The sequence below is a fragment of the Strongylocentrotus purpuratus genome, unplaced genomic scaffold (genome assembly GCF_000002235.5).
Source record: "Strongylocentrotus purpuratus isolate Spur 01 unplaced genomic scaffold, Spur_5.0 spur5_scaffold_4, whole genome shotgun sequence".
Lineage (NCBI taxonomy): Eukaryota > Metazoa > Echinodermata > Echinoidea > Camarodonta > Strongylocentrotidae > Strongylocentrotus > Strongylocentrotus purpuratus.
The window spans coordinates 29,216,451-29,242,818 of NW_022145610.1; the positions used below are offsets into that span (position 1 = coordinate 29,216,451).

The 26,368-nt window shown below is 37.8% G+C and overlaps 1 protein-coding gene across 1 annotated transcript; it reads left to right on the forward strand.

Annotated features, from left to right (window-relative positions):
- Positions 1–2,040: 2,040 nt before the first annotated feature.
- LOC105441526 (calponin homology domain-containing protein DDB_G0272472-like) lies at positions 2,041–4,800 on the forward strand. Its single transcript, XM_011672679.1, has 3 exons — positions 2,041–3,685; positions 4,108–4,171; positions 4,653–4,800. The coding sequence occupies exons 1-3, from the start codon at positions 2,041–2,043 to the stop codon at positions 4,798–4,800; spliced, it is 1,857 nt and encodes a 618-aa protein (XP_011670981.1).
- The last annotated feature ends 21,568 nt before the right edge of the window (positions 4,801–26,368 follow it).

Consider the following 26,368-nt stretch of genomic DNA (forward strand, 5'->3'; position numbering starts at 1 on the left):
GAACGATTTTAATTAACATTTCATGCCTTTTAAAATAACCTTTACAAAATATTTTCATAGATGCTAACGGCTTTTCCATAATGTCAAACTTAGAGATAAGTTCAACTTAGGATCTTTGTGAAACACCCCCTGGTTTCTAAAAACGCGTCGAAACGCGTCATATGACGCACGAAAACCTAGGTTCGTCGACAAACCTCCTTTGTGAATTCGGGACACCGTGTGTGTTAAAATATATGTCATATGAGCACGAACAACCCATCCAGTGGAGGGCGATCTAATATGGACAAACCCAAGCTGACACCAAATCGAGACATCAATGAGTTAATGCTCTCTGAGTGCAGAGGTTAAGAAGGAATATATAGTATATGTACAGATGGGAAATAAGAAGAAAAAGAAGAGGGATCAAGGGGATTATGTCAAAGTCAAGAAATAACGAAAAATAGATCGAGAGTAGAGTTAAATAATTATGCTACAGTACATGATTTGACTTTGAAATCAAGTATTTATCTAAGTTTTCTATATTATCCATATTAATTACACACCATCAATTCTGATCACGTTGATATCGTGGACTCTTACAACCCCCTTTTTCGTTCATTTTGTAAATTATATACTTTTTCCTTTCTTCGTAAATTGCATGTTAATACTTTCCTCTGCTTGTGTAGGCCTCTGTTAATATGTATGATAGGCCGATGTAATAACACTATTTCCCCATTAACTTGATTATCATACTGTCCATTGAAATGCTTGAACAAGATTTTTTTTTCTATTAGATTTAATATGCATGCACATATCATCTCATATCCTCGTTTGGTAACCAATCGAATAATCACGGTAATTTTACAAGATTTGGGGTTTTGAGACCATTCTGTTAATTCATTTGAAACAGGCATGGTGTGTACTATGTACCATTCCCCCAACATCTACCCGCTCCCGTGTTGACATGGTTGACCTTAATCATCTGAACATGGATCTACGTGAGACATACGGCCATGGTCTGACGACCCACAGTCAACAATTTAAACATAAATAATATATCTGAAACGACTTTGACATTATATTTGGATGAAACATAAATTAAGCATAAAATAGAAATATACCTTCCACTTAGTATCTGCTTGTATACTATATCATGCAATTTGGTGCTTAATATCCATTTTCCTTGTACTGGATACAGGTTTCTAACTTTGAGCCGAGGCATGGGGGTGATTAAAGTTAAATATAATTATGGTAATGCTTACACCAATACCGATATTATTTGAATCGAGTCCAACTTGGTCTTGATTTCATTCATTTATTTATCAATTAATTTTCACTAACTACCGATCTTTAAATTTCCCAATCATGTTTCAACCTTTTTTTATCATAAACAACATCATCAGTCTATCATAACATGATTGTCCCGACAAATTTTCCTACCACAACTATATTACATTTCAGTTACATCATCATAGTTTTAAATGTATTTCTATCTCATTACTCACTTCATTTACTTCTTATACCGGCTCCTCCTCAGTCTCCTTCCTTTATCCCCCTTATTTCTCTCTCCTCCTCCCTACGTTTCTCACTCGATTTTGCCCATTTTTTTAAAATTTAAATATGGCAGGAAATGATATGCCACTGAGAATACTGATAAAAATGATGATGATGATTCACAGCATTTGTATGGCGCCATTTATCTGTTTCAAAAACATTCAAAGGCGCGAGCTCCTCCAATAAAGTTAGCATTTAAATCTCTGAAGAAAGATGTGAGTTTTGAGTGAAGCATATCAGATTTTTAAATTTTCTCCATTCGTTTGTGTCACACCCCCCCCCCCTCGAAGAAAAAAAATATTATGTGACGTAGGTGTGGTACGTAGATGTCATAACAATATCGTGAGATTGGACGTTATGTCGAGTTTAACCCGTTGAATATGTTTCGATTGGATAGGCCGCGTCCCTCTATGTGCTATATTTCCTCGCAGAGACATCCCCGAAGTGAGGAATAAATTAAAGCATCTCGGGATCACTGGTATGCACGAAATACCTTACTATAATTACATGCCCTCAGATAAGGATCAGTTGCAGTGGCTTGACCTCCTACGTGGATGCCTTAACGAAGGTAAAAGAACGTTCGCAACGATATGCACGAATCTAGGATGTACATGTAGGATGCTCTATGAGAAAGCCAAGAAAGACGCAAAAGAGGCGAAAGAAGCAAATCAGAAGATCGTCACAGAGGTCGAAGAGCGAAAACAGGAATTAAAGAAAAGAAGAGAGGAAGACAGAGCAAGTTCTGAAAAAGAGAAGCACTTATTAGCAGCAGATGTGACGAAGAAACTTGAGTCTAAGCAACAGCATGTAGACACTTTGATGGCAACCGTACGGGAGAAAGAACGAAATGAGACGACTCTGACACAACAAGTTGAGGAGCTAAAGAAAGTAGGAGAAGAAAACAGAGCAAGAGCTGAAAAGGAGAAGCGCTCATTGGCAGCAGATGTGACGAAGAAACTTGAGTCTAAGCAACAGCATGTAGACACTTTGATGGCAACCGTACGGGAGAAAGAACGAAATGAGACGACTCTGACACAACAAGTTGAGGAGCTAAAGAAAGTAGGAGAAGAAAACAGAGCAAGAGCTGAAAAGGAGAAGCGCTCATTGGCAGCAGATGTGACGAAGAAACTTGAGTCTAAGCAACAGCATGTAGACACTTTGATGGCAACCGTACGGGAGAAAGAACGAAATGAGACGACTCTGACACAACAAGTTGAGGAGCTAAAGAAAGTAGGAGAAGAAAACAGAGCAAGAGCTAAAAAGGAGAAGCGCTCATTGGCAGCAGATGTGACGAAAAAACTTGAGTCTAAGCAACAGCATGTAGACACTTTGATGGCAACCGTAAGTGAGAAAGAGCGAAATGAGACGACTCAAACACAACACGTTGAGAAGCTAAAGCAAGTAGAAGAAGAAAACAGAGCAAGAGCTGAAAAGGAGAAGCGCTCATTGGCAGAAGATATGACGAAGAAACGTGAGTCTAAGCAACAGCATGTAGACACTTTGATGGCAACCGTAAGGGTGAAAGAGCGAAATGAGACGACTCTAACACAACAAGTTGAGAAGCTAAAGCAAGTAGAAGAAGAAAACAGAGCAAGAGCTGAAAAGGAGAAGCGCTCGTTGGCAGAAGATATGACGAATAAACTTGAGTCTAGGCAACAGCATGTAGACACTTTGATGGCAACCGTAAGTGAGAAAGAGCGAAATGAGACGACTCTAACACAACACGTTGAGAAGCTAAAGCAAGTAGAAGAAGAAAACAGAGCAAGAGCTGAAAAGGAGAAGCGCTCATTGGCAGAAGATATGACGAAGAAACTTGAGTCTAAGCAACAGCATGTAGACGCTTTGACGGAAACCGTAAGGGAGAAAGAGCGAAATGAGACGACTCTGACACAACAAGTTGAAGAGCTAAGGACAGGAAGAGACAGAGACAGAGGTCGATTTGAGAAGGACAAACGGTCAATAGAATTAAGCTGGAAGAAGGAGCATGACTATAAGGAACAGCTTTTGGAGCAACTTGAGCGTGAGACCTGGAAGCTGAGAACTAAAATTCAACTTGAAAGTGAGATACGATCAGCAGAGCAGAAGAAGAAAGCAGAGACACATCAATGGAGTTTCATTCCTTGGGTGACTTCTGGAAAACAAGCTCAGGGTGGTAAGACTTTATTTTTATTTCCCTTTCAACTCCTTTTTTTTTATTAACTCATATTCCATTTTTTGCCACTTTTTGAAATATTTGTAATGTAAAGCTTATCAAGATTATATAGTCTTTAGTATAGCTCCCTATTCCATTTTTGCTACTTTGAAAATGCTCAGAATATCGAGCTTATCACAGTCTATAATAGTACTAAACCTAAATGTTTATGTTTCTCGTTTGTTTTTGTTGTCACTATGCCAAAAGTAACGTCATTCGATTACATTATGCAATGAAACTAGAGTTATGTATTGCTTGTGCATTATTAACACTTTAGAATTAAAACAAAACACATAGAGATACAGTGAACGATAAAGATCATTTGAACTATTTTTCTTATTTATTGTTTACTTATTCAAACTGACTTCATTCCGTCATGACAGGCCCATCATCACCTGAGGATAATTCAACTGGAGGACTTGGAACGAGTGATTCAATACAAGCAGGGTGAGATGAATTTAATCACTCTTTACATGACAAAGAACGCATTATTTATCTCATAGTGATAAAGCTACCATGGAAAGTACTTTTGGTTGTAAAATGAGAGGTGCTAGACTGTCAATAACGGTTCTAAAAGTATGACAGGACATGTTTTATGAATCCAAAATGATGTTTAGAAATAATAATGACCACCTGTGATTATGTAGAAGCAGAAGTGAATAAAAGATAACAAATTCATTAACAAAATAATGAAAATCTTAGCTGCATTCCAGTTCATGGTGATTAAAGTTAAAAGTTAAATCCTTCAATGATATTATCTGAATAATTTGAGAATGTTCAGTATGGTCTCATCACCGGAAAAAGTATTTATTCCGGTATTTTTCTTTACCTTAGTAACAATTTTAATTACTTTTTAAGTTCATACGTCATACCTACGTTCTGTGACCGGCCACGTTTGTCTGTTTTGTATTACTGTCTACCATTCTAGAGAGGAGCCCCCAGATGATGAGTTTGCAGGCATATTACAGCAGATAGCTGACGATCTTTACGATGAAGCCAAGATCGACAGTCTTGGTGGTCAGCTGGGAATCCTACAGGGTGATATACAGAGAGCGCTCATGACCAATATGAGGTGATATACAGAGAGCGCTCATGACCAATATGAGGTTCAACAATGTTACCAGTGATGGAACTCGCCGTATGCTGAAACAATGGAGAAGAGGTGTGTCCAGGAAAGATGAACGGATTGTGTTAACGAAGGCACTAAAAGCTGCCAGGTTGGTCGACCTTGCAGATCTGTATCTCAGCGAAGGTAACGTATATTTTCATTAAGAACAATTGTAGTTTCGTAATAAAGATCCCATCCAAAACTTCAGCAACATGCTGTCATGTGTGGTATACAATACGGTCCATGTGTTCAAAGTCAGATTGATATTGTCTAAAAACAAGTTAATTTCCCACATTTACACTGTTGATATAAATACTAAGGTGACGTATTGCAGAGAACATAAAGAAAAGAGAACTTAGGTACTAATTTCAGTTAGAATTTTCCTCGTTATAGCTGTGCACACGAAAAAGCCAAACAGATGCTAACTAATTACGTCAAGTTCTCTTTCAGTACTTGGTAAACATGAATTGTTACATTACATTGTAAAGTGATTATAATTATGTTTATAAACAGAATATTGATGTACATGAAGTACAATGAAGTTTAATAAATACAATACAAAAATACATGAAAATAAAAGAAATTTGAAATGCGATATGTCTTCTGATGTCATGCATGTTGAGTTTTAAACAATCATGATGATTCCGATTCGATATAAATTGAGAAGAAAAACAAAACAATTTTTTTTTTCTTTCTTGCTACCGGTCAGGTGTAGCAGAAAAACAGATGGATTTGGAGTATGCCAACGAAGACGTCAATGATCAGCAGTTCTCTAATAGAGATGAGACCTCTCTAGAACAGGACAGGACCAAAGGACATACTGACATCCAGGTACTTCAGGAAGCTACAACAAGCAATGACCACACTCCTATAGATGGGCATACAGGAGACATGGCTTCCCAAACCCAGGAGGACTTGACAGATCGAATTAGGAGTCAACATCTTGACCAATCACCGGAACTCAGTACAGAGGACTTGGATGAATCTGAAGTGACTTCTGAAGAAGTTCATTCAGGTGATGATATGAACAACGTAAGTAGCTTTCAACCTACTGAACAATCGCCCAGCCATGAAATGCAAGTCCTACCTGAAGACATGTCTGAGATAGCCCCTTTGCTATCTTATAATGGGAAACCCAACGAGGAATCCACCACCTTGGGTAAAAAACATTTTGGCGGAATCATAAGTAACGAAGAAGATCTGATTTCTCAACTCGTTCTTATTGATACATCCCCTGAGAAAATATTGCTCATTTTCCTCGTAAAGATAATAATGGATGTTTCCCAAAAAGCATTCAGTTTATAAGGAATCACCAGAGAACTTTCATCAAGTCAAGTTTAGTTACAATATTTTAGCTAGCGACGTTTACGATCCACTCCGGGACCCTTCATCAGGATGACTGGTCTTTAGCACCAAATGATTGTTGACCCATGAACACGGTGACGTGGCCGAGGAGCGTCGGTATGGTCGGCCTGATGAAGCGGACGTCCAATGTCGTAAGCGAAAAAAATAATCTAGTTGACTTTTTTTTTTAATATATATTATCTAATGCCTGGATGGTTGAAAAGAGTAATATACATAACCTTTATGATCATTAAGTAAACCATATTGCATCCAAACACTGCATATATAATTTCAACAATGTGAATTGTTGAAATATCACAAGTATAGAATGCAGAGCGTGATGTTTTTTTAATGTAGATATGATTTTTCTTTTCGGCAAGATAACTGGATATAGCAATTAAATCAATTCTAGTTTAGTAGTTATACAAGAGTCTGTTATTAAAACCGGAGCAATTTTAATTTATTCTTGTATTTTAATCTGTCAAAAAATATTAGGTTTGATCAATCTTATAATATTAATCTTTTAAATTTCATTGTATATTTTAAAGGAAATCTGTATATGAATCAGAAGATTCGAACCATTTCCATTAAAAAAGCTGCAACGCTCGTTGTTATTTATGTATCTACGGCAATTTTCAATATATAAGTAAATAGACGAATACATGAAACAATAACGAGGTCAATGAATGAATAATGAATATAAAAAAATAAATAACTTAAATAAAGAGTATAAACATTGATTGTATAATACACAACACTCTGTACATAAGCAAATCTATCACAGTTTCTTTACGGTTTTGTTTGTCTCTGTTTTTAAATATTTTTCCACGTACGTGTATATCTAGACGTACTGAACGTATATGTATATTAAGGCTGGTTTGTTATCATTCGGGCCATTTACCATTTGTCCAACCTTGTCTATGCATATTTAACCGGTTTCTGTTCTTGTATTCGGTCTCATACAATCTTGGTCTCTGATGCGCCTGGTATGCTTATCATTTTCCTGATGTCTTTAATAGAAATATTATTGATTTGTTCTACATTTGTCCGTGGCCATATACACAATTTATTGTCCGCTATGTATAAAATAGTTTTTGTCTAATGTAACGACCATGTGGTACGTAATAAATACGTTAATCTGAATTTTGTAGTCGATGGCATTTAAACTACGTGGGAATTTGACGACTAGACCACATGGACAGTCTTTTATGGAACGGAATATAGGCCAATAGATGTTTCAAAATAAGGATATGGAAGATTAGACGGAGACAAATAGGGAATAGACGACCTATCTACTAAATGAAACGCCTAAAATCGACTTAATGAGAGTTTTCAGTTGCGATAAAGGTGAAAATAATTTGGTAGCTTCCTTTAATATTTTGTTTCCGAAAATTCGTTATTCTGAAAACGTGAAGCGACGCGAAGACCAGATGGAACAGCGAGAATAGTATATCACAAAGAAAAAAAATGCATATTTCAATTTAAAATTGGAATTTAAATTGGAAATATGACATGATATAGCTACAGAACTTGGACCAAAATGCCATGCCACATGTGCTTGCGTGTTCGTGTGTGTAAGTGATTCCATATACCCATGTGGGTTGAGTATGTAACATTCAGCAAGCCTGATTGAGTCGATTTTCTCTCATGCTGGTGATGCTGTAAAACTAAAGTATACAAACGCTGTTTATAATCATGAATCACAATCAGCTCTCGATTCTTTTCTTCAGACAGTCGCTTGACCAGATCTCAAATATATCTGTACTTGTTTCTAATGTTTTGAATGCATGTAAAACTAAAAGAAAAGAAAAAACGGAAAAGAAAAGAGAGAGCAAAAAAAGTTGTTATATCATGAATTTATTTTAAGAACATCGCAAACCATGTATGACGTGATGGAAGCATACGAGGTACCCTACCAAAGTGACATTGCATTGCTGTATATTATATGCTACATGTTTCCTATGATACGTTAGGTGTTGAAGCTAATAATGTTCTTTGTAATGTTTGTGATTATAATTCTGATTTTATCCATGTTATATTTTCATATGTCATATTTCATTTTATGTCGTTTTTCATAGTACCGTTATGGATATTCCGACCTTATACGTATTTCATCTGATCTACATGTATTAGTTTTCAGTTCCTAAAATTATATTTTCAAAATATTTAGGTTAAACAAAAAATTACATAGATTACAGTAAGCCAATACGGTAGAACATTATAACCAGATGGCTTATTACTATAATATTAACAGAAACTCATTTGGCTGTACATAGATGTGGTCACACACAGGGAATGCAAATATTAACTCTGAAAGGAACTTCCGTAAATTCTTGATATGTTAATAACAAAAACACTGAATAGATGTATTACATGTATTACTTTGCACTTGTTGCTTGCACCTATCGTTCGTACTCTGTATATACAGAAATGCGCTTAGCATTGAACGTAAAATAAATAGACGTAAATAAACAATAATCGCATGAACAGTATACAGGCCTATCTGCGTGCAAAATATCATAAGGGTTTAGCTGGCATCCCAAATCGAGCAACTCTTGATTTCTATGTATCCTCGAATCGCAAATGTATGTTTTGCTGTATAGCGCTTGGCAAATTTAGTTGAACCTAGAAATGAATTTTTATATTTTAAGTCATATACAATTGTCATCATGTATATCACAATGGCGGGGAAACTTTATGTAGATGATACTCTAAAAATTAGGTAAGAAATAAAGTGACAAGACTTTTTTCTTCTTGCGAATAATTATGTAAGCTACTTATACCATTTCTTTGTCTTTCTCAACAAATTACTTATGTGTGTTTCTCTACCAGATCGTTCATCAGCTTAATATAATTTTACTTGCAAGAGAATCAAATAGTTTGCAACAAAATGTTTAATAAATTATTGGAATAAACGTCTGGCATTGATATCTCTCTCATGTGTAAAGTGTTTTCGAAAGTTAATCAAGGTGCGGGGAGGGTATAATTATTATACAGTCAAAATGTAACACATTGTCATCAACGGGTACAGGCAAGTATTTAACATCAGAGGGACGGGAGATAAATTTCACCCTCGCCTTGAACATTGGTTAGTGTAGATTATGCAGGTTAGAAGGGGGAGAGGGGATTACACTTCCATGATGATACATAAACAGAGAGGAGCATTTGCGAGAGAGAGTTTTTGTGTGTATTGAAGAGAGAAGTATTTACAAAGAGGGAGAGGGAACTGGAGAGAGAAATGTAGAGAGAGATCTAAAGAGGGGGGGGGGGGGGGGGGAGAGAGTACGGAAGAAAGAACTAAAGAGGGGAGAGAAAGGGAAAGATATTTAGGGAACATGAATGCGGTCCCTCCGTTCCCGGAGTAGGTGAGGGGGCAGTGCTTTAATAATCATAAACAGTGGCCAAGCTACGTGGGAGCACAGGGCACGTGCCCAGAAATGGTGATTAGTGCATGGTCAAAATGAAGAGAAGTAAACGGAGAATAAGAACGGGAGAAGGAAAATCGGTAACGTGAACTGGTGAAATACGATGATACAACCCTTTCCACAGGCGCTATTTACTGTATAATTCCTGTACTGAGTGGAAGGGAACGGGATATTAGAGAAAGAGAGGATAAGGAGGGGGCAGACAGCGACACAAAGAGAAGGGGGCATGGTAATAAAGAGAGAGAAAAAAAGAAACAATAAGGTAAAGACCAGTTTTGGAAACGCCTCCTTCTCACAAAAATGAAATGGAAGCTCGTATTACCAATCATGTGAAAGAATATGTTTTGACTAATACGTGATCATACACATTTTGCCGGGAAACCGCCTACTTATTATTTGGTATATTATTATATATATCTGGACTGGATAGATATAGGGTAGTCCCATATACATGTTTCTGTGGACAGTGCTTGTAACTTTACCAAGACTGGGCCAAATTTCTTATCATTTTGATGATTCCAGAACCTTGCAGTACACACCAATACTTATATGCTAGATGGAGGAGCATTATTTTACTGTTTTACACCTGTCCCCCTCCCCCTATATGATACAAGTGCCCCCCCTCCCAATGCATGGACCCACCATACCCCAGTGTTTACGAATGTGCCGACCCATTGAATACACTGGTAAAAGAACTTACCCCTTTGGGCTCATCCTCACCAACACATACATTATGACATTTTATTCGCTCTACGTTCTGCACCTCAACGTGCCGACATGTAGAATCTTCGGAAAAAACGATCGCAATTATTTTCGAAAAGTCAACACATCAACTCAAGGTCAATTTTAGTACTCTATTGTATGCCCGATCGAAATCATGTCCTGATTACGTAATACCTTATTGTTATGTTCACACATTTCAATAGGTGACGCACAAGGCTAATTTAAATTGCTTGAAGTTGATTCTCCGAAAATAGTTGCTACCGTGCTTGAATTATATGTATATTTTATTTGTTTAACTGTAAACGTGCCGACATAGAATCCTCAGAAAGCACGCTCGTAACTATTTTTGAAAAGTCAACAAATTAAGTCAAGGGCAATTTCGGTACTCTATTGTATGCCCGCTAGAAATCATGTTCTGATTACGTAATACCTCATTGTTATATTCATACATTTCAAAAGGTGACGCACAAAGCTAAATTTAAATAGCTTTAGGTTGATTTTCCGAAAATGATTCTAGGACACCTACCCCCTTGACATCCACACTGGACATCCGAGGGGGTAGTTTTTCGAGGGGTAGTTGTCTGGAGGTAGTTGTTCGAGTTGTAGTTGTCTGGGGGTAGTTGTCGTAGGGGGTAGTTTTCCGGGGGTAGTTGTCCTAGGGGGTAGTTTACTGGGGGTAGTTGTCCGGGTGTAGTTGTCCCAGAAGGTAGTCATCCTAGAGGGTGGTTGCCCTAGGGGGTAGTTGTCCAAGGGGGTAGTTGACTGGGGGTGGTTTTACGGGGTTGGATGTTCAGGGGGGTAGGTGTCCGGATACGTCCGAAAAAAGTAGCTATCGTGTTGGATTTTTTCCAGTCTATTTCAACAGTTGGTGGCGAAGAAAATGATGATGATGACGAATAGTAAAACTGCGACAGCGACGACGATGATGGTTATCATGACAACACTAGTAATAATACACTGTAATTGAAATTATGACGTTGATGATGAAATTGATGATAATAATATTGACAATAATAATCTAAATTTGGATTTAAATGAGGATGATGACGAAGATGATGACAACATTGATGTTGATAATAAGAAAATGATGATGACGAGGATGGGGATGTAGGAGGAGCAGGAGTAGGATTTAATCATACTTCAAAAGAGAAATAAACACAACATTGAAATCACTGCGCGTCTCTCCTAGCATTCGACATGATTTGCAACATTTAAAATCCAAACGAATACAAATCAATTCAGCTTTTAGGCGGACTTTTCAGCCAGGCGGGCCCACGATCTTAGACGACGCCTAGAGCATCCGATGGTATCGGCATACCCGTCCATTAAGGCGTAGGTAGCATAACAGCTACTGACAACATAGGATCGCTGAAATCTGCAGCTGTTTTCTACAAAACGGAGAGGAAAAGTCAAGATTCGGAAGAGGAAAATGTTTGATAAGGGTACAAAACAAAACAGGTGATCAGGAAATACAAATATATCGAGAATTATAATGAGGGGAGGACGAGAGTTGTGGAAAGAGAGAGGGGGCAGAGAGGTAGAGAAGGGGGTACGATGGATTAAAAGAAAGAGAGAGGGAAGATGAGAGAGGGGAAGGGAGAAAGAGAGAGACAAAGAGAGAGGGAGGGAGAGATGGAGGCAGGGAGGTAGGAAGGGAGGGAGGGAGAGAGAGAGAGAGAGAGAGAGAGAGAGGAATACGGGGAAATGAGGTAGAGAAAAACAGATGGAGAGAGGGGAATGGAGGAAGGGAGGGAGAGAGGGAGAGAGGGAGGGTGGGACAGTGCTCGTTGGGATGAGAGAGAGAGAGAGAGAGAGAGAGCGAAAGAGAGACAGAGAAGGTAGATGATGAAGACAGTGGAAATGGGAGCTAGAGGGGTAACTGAGGGATAGATAAATAGGAGAAGAGCATAGCATATCAAGTTCACCTGTACCTTGAAATGCACTATATCTAATATCTTTGAAATGAAAGTTAACTGTGCAAATCAGTTGCGAAATAGTTGCTTTAAAGTATCAGAATGTTTTTATAGGCAGTTTTAGACTGTAAGAAATTATAAGGAAAACATTAAAACATTTGGTGGTCTCATGTCGGATGTGGATATCCTTTAACAATGAAACAGGAGAAGCTGTTGCCGCAACACGCCATCTGAAACGTTCCGTCCTTCCTGTCATGGACCTTCTACATCTTCTACATCTTCTTATTGAGCTATTCAGATAGAAGGCTGTTAGCTTGTCACGCAACAACTGAACTATATCCGTCCCCACACCGCGAGTTAACCAAGCGGGCGTTCCTCCGCAGTTTATCGAGGTAATCCCAGGTGAGAGTGGGAGTCGTCCTTCTGGCTCAAGAAAGAGGGGGAGAAGGAGGGAGGATGAAGAGGAGTGAGAGTGAGAGAGCGAGAGAGATAGAGATAGAGATAGAGAGAGCGAGAGAGAGAGAGAGAGAGAGAGAGAGAGAAGAGAGAGATAGTGTGTGTGTGTGTGTTTGTGTGTGTGTGTGTGTGTATATATATATATATATATATATATATATATATATATATATATATATATATATATATATATATATGTATATAGGCATGGTACAAGGGTCTATCAAATTCAGTCAGGGGTAAAAAGAGATAGGTGTGAAAGCTTTAAGATTAGAAGAAAAGTTAACATGGAACATACATGGAACATACATGGAACATAGACCCTTACTCCTCCTCTCTTTCGCCCTCTCTCTCTCTTTCTCTTTCTCTCTATCTCCTTATCAATTTGTTGTCCAATATCTCTCTATCTCTTACTCTCTTCCGCCTTCCTTTCCTAATCACCTCCTCTCATCATTTCCCTTTCTTTCTCTCTCCTCATTCAGCTTCTTAAATAAAAAATAACTCACTGTCTACGAACAGCTAGGCTAGATAAAATCGGGGTGAATATGTTACCATATTATTTCTCTAACATGGATTGTGCACAGGGTGAGGGCAGAATACAAAGTATATCATTGCTTCCCTGTAGTAAATCACTCATTTGCTGGTGTGTCGCGATCTATACCATTAAGCCATGTTTCCCCGCTTAAACGCCCCACGTGTTCTTCCTATATACTTGATTATTTGTAAAGAACATTGATGAGGCTGGGTGATCCTAGGTAGATGTTAACATGTCAATCACTGTCTTGTTGTCACGTAGAGCTAAATCTGTTAAACCCCTTTGTTTCCAAAAGAACGCTACCTGTTCTCTCCTTTCTTACCGCCCATCCCTTTCTCTTTCTCTCTCTCCCTCCCTCTCTCTCTCTCTCTCTCTCTCTATCACCCCCTCCCCCCCCCCCCCCCTCTCTCTCTCTCTCCTTTCTCTCTCTCCCTACTCTGACTGATAGACTGATAGAGAACGAGAATGTGAAGAATAGATTTAAAAAAGCGGGAAAGCGAGAGAAAGAGAGAGGGGTGGGCAGATGGAAGAGGGTTGGAGGAGAGAGAAGAGGAGAGTGAAGATAGAAAACGAACAAGGGAGAAGGGGCAGAGAGAGAGAGAAAGAGAGGGGAGAGATAGAGGTGGAGGTAGGAGTGACAAGTAACACACTTTCTTTTACAATACTCAACGATATTTTTAGAACACCCTAGCAATCAACGGCTCCAATCAACAATGTAGAATTACTTCTTCCCCTTGAAGCCTTCGGTTATGACCATCACACTCACCCGTTGCCGTAACTTCGTACGAACCATAATTCATCCAGAAAAGTGATCATCCTACAAAATAAAGAATAAATCCGTAATAGACCGCCGGGTGAACCCTCAAAAGTGCCTTAGTTTTTGTTTTTTGTGACCCATCCTCGGCATCTACTTGAAAATGACCTCTAATGTGTAGAAAAATATACTGAAGATGATGGTGCAACTCGTCAGTGGAAAAAATTGCACACAAATTAATAATGTCCAGATTAATTTTTAATAAATATGACAAACGCCCTCTTGGGTCCAGTCTGAGACAGCTGTGTATTATGCTATGGGGAAATGACTTGTATTGATATCGTGCAAAGCTGCAGTGCACTCAAAATATTCTCCTTTCCCTCTTTCCTCATTCCTTCCCTTTCTCTCTCTTTCCTAATCCCCCTCTTTCTCTTCTTATCCCCTCTCATTCCCCCACCCATTTTTCCTCATTCTCCCTCTCTCTCTTCGTCTCTTTCTTCCTCTTTCCTCACCCCCCTCTCTCTCTCTCTCTCTCTCTTCATCCCATTCCCTCCCTTTCTCTTGTTTCCTTAACCACTCTCTCTTTCCCATTCCCTCTCCCCCCTCACTCTTTCCCACCTCTCTATCTCTTTCTATGTCACACCCTACAATATATATTTCAGGGAATGGCATATATTTAAATAAAATAAATCACAATTTAAAACAAAGTTTGTAAGGCATGTTTGACCAATTATAATCTGGTTTCACATTAAATATATGACATATTACTATCTCATATTCTCAAAATACATGGTCAATAAAATTGTAAGCCTGCTTGACTACATGGATACTGCTCTTTAGGTTGATATAGAGAAATGATTCATCATCAGTTATACAGCACATTGTCAATTCACATTAAAATATTTTCAATAAAAAACATTCTTTCAAGCGATCACATGTATGTATGTTTTAGCAAAAATACACATAAAATATACATTATAGATATTTTTTTTTTTATATATTCATGGATGGCAGGGTCGCAGCCTCTGCTATTCTTCTTCAGTCTAATATATATATATATATATGACTCTCTTATACGTCCATGTCTAGAATATTGTTGTATTGCATGGGACCCCTATAGAGTTTCACATATAAATATTATTGAACGTGTCCAAAAACGATATTTAAGAATGATGTTTAGAGACTGGGAAACAAGTTACCATAAACTATTAGAAAAATCAAGTTTTGCAAAATTAGAAGAAAGACGCAAGTACCACAGATTAGTCATGTTTTATAAAATAATAAATAATATGGTAAATGTTGGTCCGATTGAAAAAATTATACGTGCTCACAGAATTGGGCGTAATGATCATAATATGAAAATGTACGTACCATTTGCAAAAACAGATTATTTCAAAAACTCTTTTTTATATAAGAACTGCCAATGAGTGGAACATGCTCCCAAGTAATGTTATTAATAGTCCATCTCTTTCAACTTTCAAAATATCATTAAAAAGTTGCTTACATATTTAACTTTTTAAACTCCGCAATAACAATTTGTTTTTACATTTTTATACAATTACATCCAAATTCGCGCAATATCAACTATATTTTAATTTTTACCTTAGATCATGCTGCAAATTTTTTTATATAGCATTTTGATCCCTGAAATACCCAATCATTTGTATATTCAATAATGCTGTTTTGCAATCAATAATATTTTATGTATTTATTTTCGCTCTAAACTACATTGTGTATATAATTATTTGATGTATTATCGTGTTTGATATCATTTTTTTGTTGTAACTATGTTATGCAATAATAATATTTGTGAACTTTGCTTTTTATCAGGGATGCAGACTTGTACGGGTTTTTCAAACCCTTTTCTGCATCCCTAGACATGCTTGTCTGAATAAATACAATACAATACAATATATATCTAAATCATGTTCTTTAACATTTCCAGCGGGTAATTTTATACATTTGTCCAAATACTATTTGATAAAAGTTATCTGCTTTATCGAATCTGGCGGAAATTGGCATAAAAGAGCATCACAAGAAAGGTCTTTACATTGAATTTCCTAAAAAAGCTTTACATTTTTACAAGTAATGTGACATACAATGAGTTAAATATTGTTCCTTCTTTGCCTTGATCTCATCTATGCTCACTTGTTTGTTGTCATGTTGCAGAAGTGCCTGTAGCTGCCCACATGGTATCCTGGTTGGACATACCTTTATTGAAAATAAATAAAAGCAAGGATCATTTAATATCATGTATTAAAAAAGAATAGGTCTATAGTTCTACGAGACAGACATACTGAAGTATTCATCACTACAAAACCTACAGTATGAGTCGAATCTAGCATATAACTATCATCGAAATACAAATCAAAAAAAATATCTGTGCTGACTGGTTAATGTCTCCAACTGGAAGTGAACAGACTGGACATCAGTGACACTAACAGTGGAAATTATTCAGAACTGCTTATTAGAAAACGTAAGGAGGTGTCTCATATTTTTATGAAGTGTTTTTTTGTGTGTAGAGCATGGAGGGCATACGGTACTGTAATACATTTTTCATCATGAATAAAAAGATCACCAGGGCAAGGGCAAGGCTCATTCTCCATCACAAGTGGCGTATTAATTTAAATGTGTCAAATATTGACGGGGACTGTGGGCCTCACCATGCAGAATTTTTCAAACATGCAAAAAAAGAAAGAAAAAAACCACTTTGATTGTGGAAATTTAGGGGGACAGTGGTCCTCCCCCCCCCCCCCCCCCCCCCCCGAAAAAACCCACCAGTACGCTATTCTCAGACGATACCGTAATCAATATGTGGACAATAAATAACCACATTAATTATGAAGAACCGATCTGTACTAATGTAGTATAGAATCAAGCCTGACCAGTATCCAATTCACATGATCAACCACTTTGATCAAGTCAGCTAGGCCTGAATTTCGAGAGGCTGAGCATAGCATTTTTTTAGAAAGTAGAAATTACCCGGTAGATATTCTAATCTAGACTTTTTCTTGGTTCTAGTTGTAACGTTTAGGGCCGAGAAATAGACATATCACATCTAGACAAAGATCCCGGGTTCGACTCCCACCCAGGCGGATGACCGAGGCCTGTGTTGTGTTAACGTGCCCCTTCCCTTGTTAGACGCAGGTTATGTCAAGTGGAAAACACTCCGTCCCTCCGATAGGACGTTAAATGGAGGCACGTTAAGAACCCATTACCCATTGCACTATTTGTATAGGCCTAAGACTGTAGGCCTAGCTAGGCCTAGGGGGAAACCCCGGTGTAGACTAATATTAATAAGTGCAAGAATCTTCACTTCAGTATTATTTGAAGGAGGCAGATTATCTCGAAGAAGAAGAAGAAGAAGAAGGAGAAGAAGAAGAAGAAGGAGAAGGAGAAGAAGAAGAAGAAGAATAGGATCAGAGTTATTCTGAACATGCTGAAATAGTTAATACAATCATTTCTTCGGAATGACATAGATCGATCTAGGCCTAGAATCTACCTCTTGTTTGTTGAACTTGTTGCAGTTCGAACACCTCCCTGGTACACTCCTCCGCCCGAGGCGCCGGGCGAGTACTGCTCTGTCTGCAGCTAGAACGAGTCGAAGTCGAAGTTGACCGCAATCGCAGCAATTTTGTTTTCTAGTTCAAACCCAAATCTGACGTCCTTCCAAAGATCTGCACACTCCTTGAATTTTCTGTAACTCTTCCCACTGAAAGATATCACCTTACTGTGAGTCGAAATTGTATGCATACAGCAAAAACCTGTGTTTTCCTCTGAAATATTCAGTTGTTGACGACAGATTACTACACCTGAAGCTCAAAATAGCGCGCGCCAGTGGTACGTGCACAACACTGCCTGTGATTGGCTAAAAAGCTTGAAGCGCTGTAACCTTTACTTGATACATGCACAGTGATTGGACAACCTCCGTGAAGAAAAAAAATGATTTTAGGCACCTTTTTTTCCATGAGTGAGCTTATATGCATTGTTTTCGATTGACGAGTTGTGACTATAATATCAAAATATATTCTTTAATAATATCCACTATTAAGAAAATAGATGCCGAGCCGAGGTCACGAAACTGACGAATTTTGGGGCTCACCCGGCGGTCTACAAGGAGGATGAAAACTATTGATCGAACACTAATCATTAGATCTATCTTGTTTATCGGAGACATTAGAAGCTGACAAAAAAAGAATCAGAGATGGAGGTAGTAGATAACCTGACTAGTTTATAAACATGAAAAGGGTCACACTCTTGCTTTGAATATGATGCAAGTATACTCTTTTACTGTTGGTGTTGTTGTTGTTATTGTTGTTTTGTTTTAGCTTTTGAAAATAATACATCCATGTATATAATGAGGAGACAGACCTGAGTACATCGTTGCTGCTTACATGATGATGGAATAGGTTTCACGAACATTATTGTATCGTATTCTTTATTCAGTGAATTTGGCGATTTAAAAACAAAACATAATCCTTACTGGCTGATGGGCAAGCTGACGCAATATGCCCGGTGCTTACGATCGAGTCGTTATTTCGATTGCGTTATTAATACCTGCGTTAATCAAATCTATGATTGCATTAAACATGCCCTTAAAACTCATTTGTTCAAACCAGCTTTTCAGTAGATTTAGTTTTATTTTCACATTGTCGTTGTTCATTTTTGTGTGTATTTTTTTTGTGTACTTATATCTTTTCTTCTCCATGCGCCTCGAACACATTATTCATGTGGAGTTGGCGCATTACAAATACTCTGTATTATTATTATTATTTATAAAGCTGAAGACGGGTGCATGCGCTTTGTGTTTTGCACTGTTCATTCTGCATTCACTTTTAGTACGATGACAGTCTCACACGTCACGTCAAAGACTACGCCACTCGCTGACGCAGTTTTACGCCAGAACATGACGCTGATTAAACAAAAAGTGTGTCTTTAAAAATCAGTGCAACAGCCTGGATTAACAATGTTTAGAGGATTATGTTAATGTTTTTTCCCGCCTGCGTAGTGGAGTTTAAAGCTAAAGACCAGTTATGGTCATGCGATTGCATTGCGAAAGAAACGTTGTGAAATCGATCAGAAAAGGTTGATCATCTAGCATAGATGTACTGCAAGGTTCTGGAATCATCAAAATGATAAGAAATTTGGCCAAGTCTTCATAAAGTTAGAATCACTGTACACAGAAAGATGTATATGGGACTACACACACGTGCGCGACACGTGCATTTGTATCTCTCAACAGGCATGAGATACACTAATTTACCAAATATATCAATTAGTAGGCGGTTTCCCGTCAACATTTTTATCATCAAGTATTATTCAAAACATTTTCTTTCACATGATTGGTAATAAGAGCTTCCATTCCATTTTTTGAAATTGGGGCGTTTCCAAACTAAAGTTAACATTACACTGCCTTCAATGGCCAAGAATTTGTCTGGTTTTGTAGTTGTTTTGGCTTTGTGGCTGAGGTCCTATCGCACGTATTTTCGATGTGACTGAGGTATTAGCAGTTTTATGACTGATGTGAGCACTCGGAAAATCGTGATCGCTGTGATGAGATTTTCCCGTCATGACATGAATGGTCCTTTCGTCATAACGAAACATTTATGGTGACTGTTCTCACGGATTTTTTCTTCACATTTTCCCCATGATATCCTGGTTTGTCCACACCCCTAACCTCGATAAAAGGAAAAATGGGAAAGGAGAATTCAAAGATCGAATCACATAAAATGTGATATTGTTTCCGCCTGAACATGTGGTAACCAAGTATTCATGAGATGTAATGTTAACTTTTCATAATATTACGCGGATAACAGCATATGCCTATAATTGTTTTTGGTTGTATTTTTTGGCGTTCCGTCAAATTTTACCATTTACGCCTGCATGGTCTGGTTCTTTAATAGTTGAATCAATCAAGGTAGTCGTGTCGAAAGAGTACCTAGCTTGGAATCTCTCTGTGTCTGTTCTTCGCTGGTCGACTGCTGGTCGTCCGGCCAACCTTGGAGAATCTGGTCGGTTCTTATATTTTATCTCTTTAATATTCCCTACACTTGCTGCAAGCCGCCGAAGGTGGCGTTATCCACGAACGCGTTTGCCCAGCTTTGATAATCTACGGGGTTTGTTCTTATATTTTCCTACACTTGCTGCTTGCCGCCGAAGATGGCGTTATCAACGAACATGTATACACCCAGCTTAATCTTGCTGGTTCCGTCGGCAAGTGTTTTTTGTACTGAATTCTCTTTCCAATCCTCTCAGTTTTCAACTCTTGCCAATTAAATACAAATTAGATTTTACAAGTCAATTAATCAAGAAGACTAAAATTAGAGTACATGTATATTTTGTACCACAAACAGTTCGAAGGTCGGAAAGAATACAAAGTCAATAACTATAGAAGTTAATATAAATTAACCGGTGTAAAAGCTTAAGGGCCGACTGAGATTATTTGTTATAGTTGTGGGAGGGGGGGGGGGCGAGCTTAACTACACTCTAAAAACTGAAATGTTAAATCACCATTTTAAAGCTATAGATGCTCTTTCAAAATGGTAGACACTTTGAACATGCTGGATCCAACATTATAAAGGCTGAATCTAGCATGTTCAAAGTATCAATCTGACACTTTGAAAGAGTGGTCACCCCTCGACCCTTTCAAATCGAGATTTAACAGTTTTTAGAGTGTATGTGAGTCCGGCAAGTATTTTTTCTTCTTCATGAAACATCTATCTAACTCCGAACTGTTTTTTTAAACTAAAGCTAATCCTCTCTCTGCCCCAACGCCTGCTAAGAACTTTGACAAAAAACTCCGTTTTAAACTGTTCCGCAAACTATCCGGGTATGCCTGAAAAGTGAAAAATTATTTTCCGTATTTGAAAGTCATCTAGCCACTCCAAATTGCCTACAAGCTTCTAATAGTAACGACCATGGCCAATCACACTTTCAGTGCGCGAAACTGACTGAAGTACAGTACAGAGTCAAACATTGGGCTCAAAGTCAGAAATCGACCCTCATTGCATTGAGCTGTCTGTGGGTGGTAAAATGCAAACCTCGGCCTCAAAGTTAGAACTTGACCCTCATGGCACTGAGCTGTCTGTAGGGTGGTAGAAAGCGAATATCTGGCCTCACAGTCAGAACTTGACCCTCATGGCACTGAGCTGTATGTAGGGTGGTAGAAAGCGAACCTCTGGCCTCAAAGTCAAAACTTGACCCTCATGGCACTGAGCTGTATGTAGGGTGGTAGAAAGCGAACCTCTGGCATCAAAGTCAGAACTTGACCCTCATGGCACTGAGTTGTCTGAAGGGTGGTAGAAAGCGAACCTCTGGCCTCAAAGTCAGAATTGACCCTCATTGCACTGAGCTGTCTGTAGGGTGGTAGAAAGCGAACCTCTGGCCTCAAAGTCAGCGCGGTACTCTCAACGGAGGATTAGAAAAAGTTACAACTTTGACTTCGTGCAGATGTCAAATTTAGGCGAGAAGTACACTGTTAGAACGGTGTTTAAAATATCACTGTTTAAAAGAATGTTGTTTAAAAAAAAGTAAACAACGTTGTTCAAAATCGAAAAATCAGTGCTCGATTGACTTAAACAGCTATGTATTAAAAGACAAAAATATTTAATTAAACAGAGTTGTTTAAAAAGTCCCAGGGGCGTCGTTGATATTTTCTCGATACGCGATTGCTATTTGCGCACACACATGCGATATGCACAAAGTACGTACATAATACATGCATGCAAGCATGCAGTGCTAGTGTGTGCAGTGCAAGTGCTAGTGCAGTGCAGTGCAGACGAAAATGGCGGAACAAGGGCAAGGCGATGACTTGGTTCTTCTCGGCTTCGCCGATGGGGTTTAGGTGAAGTTATAGAGACAAATAATAATGTTGTCTGTCACTGCCATGAATATGATGAACAAATGTTGAAGTAAATTGGCAACAAGCTCTGCATGTTGCAGTGTATAAATCGTTGTGATTATTGCAGGAGTGGTTCCAGTAGGTCATTTCACAAATCCAAACAACCAGATAATAACCATTAAAACAGTTCTGTTTAAAATTTAAGCAACTCCTTTTAAACAACCCAGTTGTGCAGTAATACTGAATAAACAACAGTTGCTTAGTAATTTAAACATTATTGTTTAAAATTTAAACAACTTGCTTTAAACAACCGAGTTGTGCAATTTTATTACTAAACAACTGTTGTTTAAAAGGTTTCCTAATTTTTAAACAACTAAGTGTTCAAAATGTAAACAACCTTAATTTGTTTAATTTTTAAACAACGTTGAGCGATTCACCGGTTAACTCGGGGTTGTTTAAAATTTTAAACAACTTGTTTAATTTTTTTCTAACAGTGTACTACGACCAATTCAAATGGTATATATATCGATACCTGAATGCGAAACTAATCAACAATTTGGTGATACATGAATTATACAGACCCCCCCCCCTATTCTCTCTCTCTCTCTCTCTCTCTCTCGCTTATTCTTTAGCCTATCAACTTGAAAGTATTATATTTGAGTGGTTGCTTGTCACACGGACGCTTTAACATATTAAACAATGGATGTGGGGGGGGGGGGGGGGCTTGGAAAGGACAGCTCAGTGATCACGAGTCAAATCAATGCAAATACATGGAACCGTAATAGGGAGAAAAAAAGAAAGGCTGTATCAGTACGTATCGTAAACTCATGAAGAATATTACTATAATATTTACATGGCCTTCAGTACACATGTAGCAATACTTAAAGCAACACTGCAAATACAAAGTGCATGGCCTATTGACCCTATATTAACTAACAAGATGGCTCGCTCCAATTAATACAAATACAACTGCATTACTATTTATAATGTAATCTAGTTTTATAGATTAATAACTAATTGATGTCCTTTGGAACCAGTTATCACTGGAGTTTATAAAAGCCACGTCTTGAACGGTAAACATTTGATTTGCGAGAATAAACTGATTGAATTAACTTCATTAGATTGTACTTATTCATACGTAGGCAGGTATTCATTCAAAATGGCTTCTCCAAACGCGGATTTAGAGACGAGGATCGCTACATTAAGACATGAAATCTTGTCGTATAAACCAGGCAAGGCTGTATCTTTCGATGATGAACGAGTGGTGTTTCCTGATAAGCTTGTCGTATATATTATCGATCTGTACACGTATGCGACCGACACAGTCCCTGCTCTGAAACGCGCTCTTCATGGAGACGTCAAGCCGAGCAAGCATGCTGATAAACGACAAACATCTACCAAGGATCAGGAGGAACATCTGACCGATTCTATATCTGTCATCACGAAAGCATGCTATAGTGGTTTGTATATTGAAAGAAAATCAAATGTTGATTTATTGGTGTTTGTTTGTTGGAAAGAAAATATAATGAAACTAATAAGCCTCGAAAATAAAAATGTAACTACGGTATTTTTTTTTCCTTATCCTATAATTATAAAGTCGGAGGTATGTTTCTCGAAAAATTATGAATCTTATGATCAAATGCTGTCTTTGGTATTAATAAATCAACGCAATGCTCGTTGTACCTCATTAAAATAGCATTGTGTAGAAATTCAAAACATTCTACATATGCCGGATAAAACAATAATTTATCTTTTTTCCTATTTCGTTCTTCCTTCATTTGCTTTCTGAACATGCGCCTAAAATAAGGGAAATCAGACGCAGCTACCGTGTTTGTAAATTGATTAAAATTACATTCACTTTGGTAGATTACACTAACTTATCACAATCATATGTTATCTAAAAATATAATAAATATACTCAGTCGCTTTAAATGTTAAACTTTGTTTGCTAAATTACAGTTGTCTTTAGCCATGTAATTGTTTGGACATTGAAGGTATAAACCAGGACATACGCCTGAGTAACCCGTGAGCCATCAACTAAAATCTATCATCTGAAAGGGAGAATTGTGTTAACACTTGCGTTCTCTTATAAAGTCATTGGTTTAACAGTAAAAAATGGAACTCTTAGAACTCTTATTACATGGCACAAATCAAACAAAACGATATAGTTTTTCATGTATATATATATATATATATATATATATATATATATATATATATATATATTACGTATTTGTACAATGTGTGACCAAAACAAATGTCCATGTATTCTTTTGAATTTGGATGAATAAAAAGAATTGATTTGACATTGAATTGAAACACCTGGAGCGCAGTATATGATTTTTGTTTTATAAAGAATAAAATAAAAACAAACGTATATGTGTAAGCCGATGATCAATTTAACATGTGAGCTACATGAAACAACTATTAGTTTATAGATAATGTGTATGTTTCACTGTGACCATATACCTGACCTGCCTGATGTAATTAGTTTGGAGACTACCAGGAGGGTATTATGCATGGGCATACACGTGTGCATGTAAATTGTGGAAACAGGTTTTGGAACATTGTCACTCGTAAGATAACCACATTGGGATCGTATCAGGACAATTACCCCCTGGGCAATCACCCCCCGGAAAATTACCCCCCGGAAAACTACCCCCCAAGGACAATTACCCCCTGGAAAATTACCCCCCGGAGAATTACCCCCCGAGGAGAATTACCCCCCATGGACAATTACCCCCCGGAAAATTACCCCCCGGAGAATTACCCCCCGAGGACAATTACCCCCAAGGACAATTACCCCCCGGAAATTTACCCCCCGGAAAACTACCCCCCGAGGAAAACTACCCCCGAGGACAATTACCCCCCGAGGACAACTACCCCCCGGAAAACTACCCCCCGAGGACAACTACCCCCCAGGACAATTACCCCCGAGGACAACTACCCCCCGGAAAACTACCCCCCGAGGACAACTACCCCCCGGAAAACTACCCCCCGAGGACAACTACCCCCCGAGGACAATTACCCCCCCCCCCCCCCCTCGAAACACCATTACCTCCGAGGACAATCACACCCAGGGAATTTGCAACACTGTGACGTATAATGCGAGCTCCGCTTCAAATTGCTATTTAGAGAAAATGTCATGAACTTTCATTTTCTTAGTTATTTATGACGGCATAGATTTGTTTCGTACAGGGGTTGTGTATAAACATATTTGCAATAATTATATTTAATTATATTTTGGGTGAATGTATGTGGAAAATTTGTTAAGGAAGAATACAGATTTTTTTTTAAAGTTTTCTAGCACAGGGCAAATAGGCGGGGAGCTCACAAGACACGTCACGGAGTTGCATATTTGTGTTTGCACCTTCAACAAATCATAATTTTCTAATTTTTAATTTGTGAAACTTTTTCAAACTCTAGGCCATATGAAAGATAGAAACATCCACTACCTCCATCTCAGAAAAGGTTAAAGCAGGCATTTTTACTTTATTTTCCCCCTGAAACGTGGTCATGGTAATTCTATGAACCGTATGAAATTGAAAAGCTTTTGTTCTTAACGAGTTTAACAGAGATTAAAAATCGAAGGGACGCTTAAGCATTAGTGACGATGTTCGCTTCTCGCCAGCTTTGTTTGACGTTATTCAGTGTGGCCTCCAAGTCTCCTAAAACTTTGACTTTTCATGAATTCTGGAAGCAAAGGAATATGTCTACTTAGACTGTGCTTAAAATTTATTTTTTGTTTAGCTGTTTATGGTTCTCTAGTGTACGAGTTATTGTGGTGAAAATCCTATTCTTGTTTTGTCTTCATTCTTTATATAAAAGAAAAGGTATTGAACTTAAAATGTTGCGGAGGTAAATTGACATACAAGATGCAATATTTTAACTATTTACATTCTCTATCACAAGTGAATAACTTTAATAGCATTTCAAACAGTGTTTCAATTTTCAGTTTTATTTTCACTTCCAACAGAACTATCAATATAAACAATTATGACAAGAAATCAATTACATAAATCATTTTGAAAATAATTAATTAAATTACAAAAGAATGTATACATGTGCTGTAAGTGATGTTTCGTTTGTTTAAAAGTAAAAAACTGTGAAAATGGAGGGATCTACTGAGAAGCGGGATTTGTAGAATGTGGATCCCTCAAAAGACGGTAGTAATAAACATATGGAATAAATACATATACATTTGGAGACAAAACAGATTAATCTGAAATTGTGAAATGAGAACTTATGAATTATAAATTCATAATTTAAAAATGTATAACAACATGCTTTTCCTACGTCTGGGTGAACATGATCCAACAGAGACATAGGACGAAGACTGACATTATATGAAAGGTCACAAACGCAAGCTGTGGGGGGGGGGGGAGTAAAACACGAGTTGACTACGCGAAGATTTAATATGTTTTATAAGATTGTAAAAGAAACGAGTTCGCTTTTCGCTTAAAAGAATGGAGTGATGGGGCAAGTTTAGTACAAATACGTGAAAAGTTCCAAAATTTGAGACCGGCATAGATAAATGTATTTAGAA

What these genes read in the sequence shown, in the direction of transcription:
- LOC105441526 (XM_011672679.1), top strand. Translation starts at nt 2,041, where the DNA reads ATGCCCTCAGATAAGGATCAGTTGCAGTGGCTTGACCTCCTACGTGGA. An exon ending in TGGAAAACAAGCTCAGGGTG is followed by an intron (nt 3,686 to 4,107) that starts GTAAGACTTTAT and finishes CCGTCATGACAG; the next exon opens with GCCCATCATCACCTGAGGAT. An exon ending in AGTGATTCAATACAAGCAGG is followed by an intron (nt 4,172 to 4,652) that starts GTGAGATGAATT and finishes CTACCATTCTAG; the next exon opens with AGAGGAGCCCCCAGATGATG.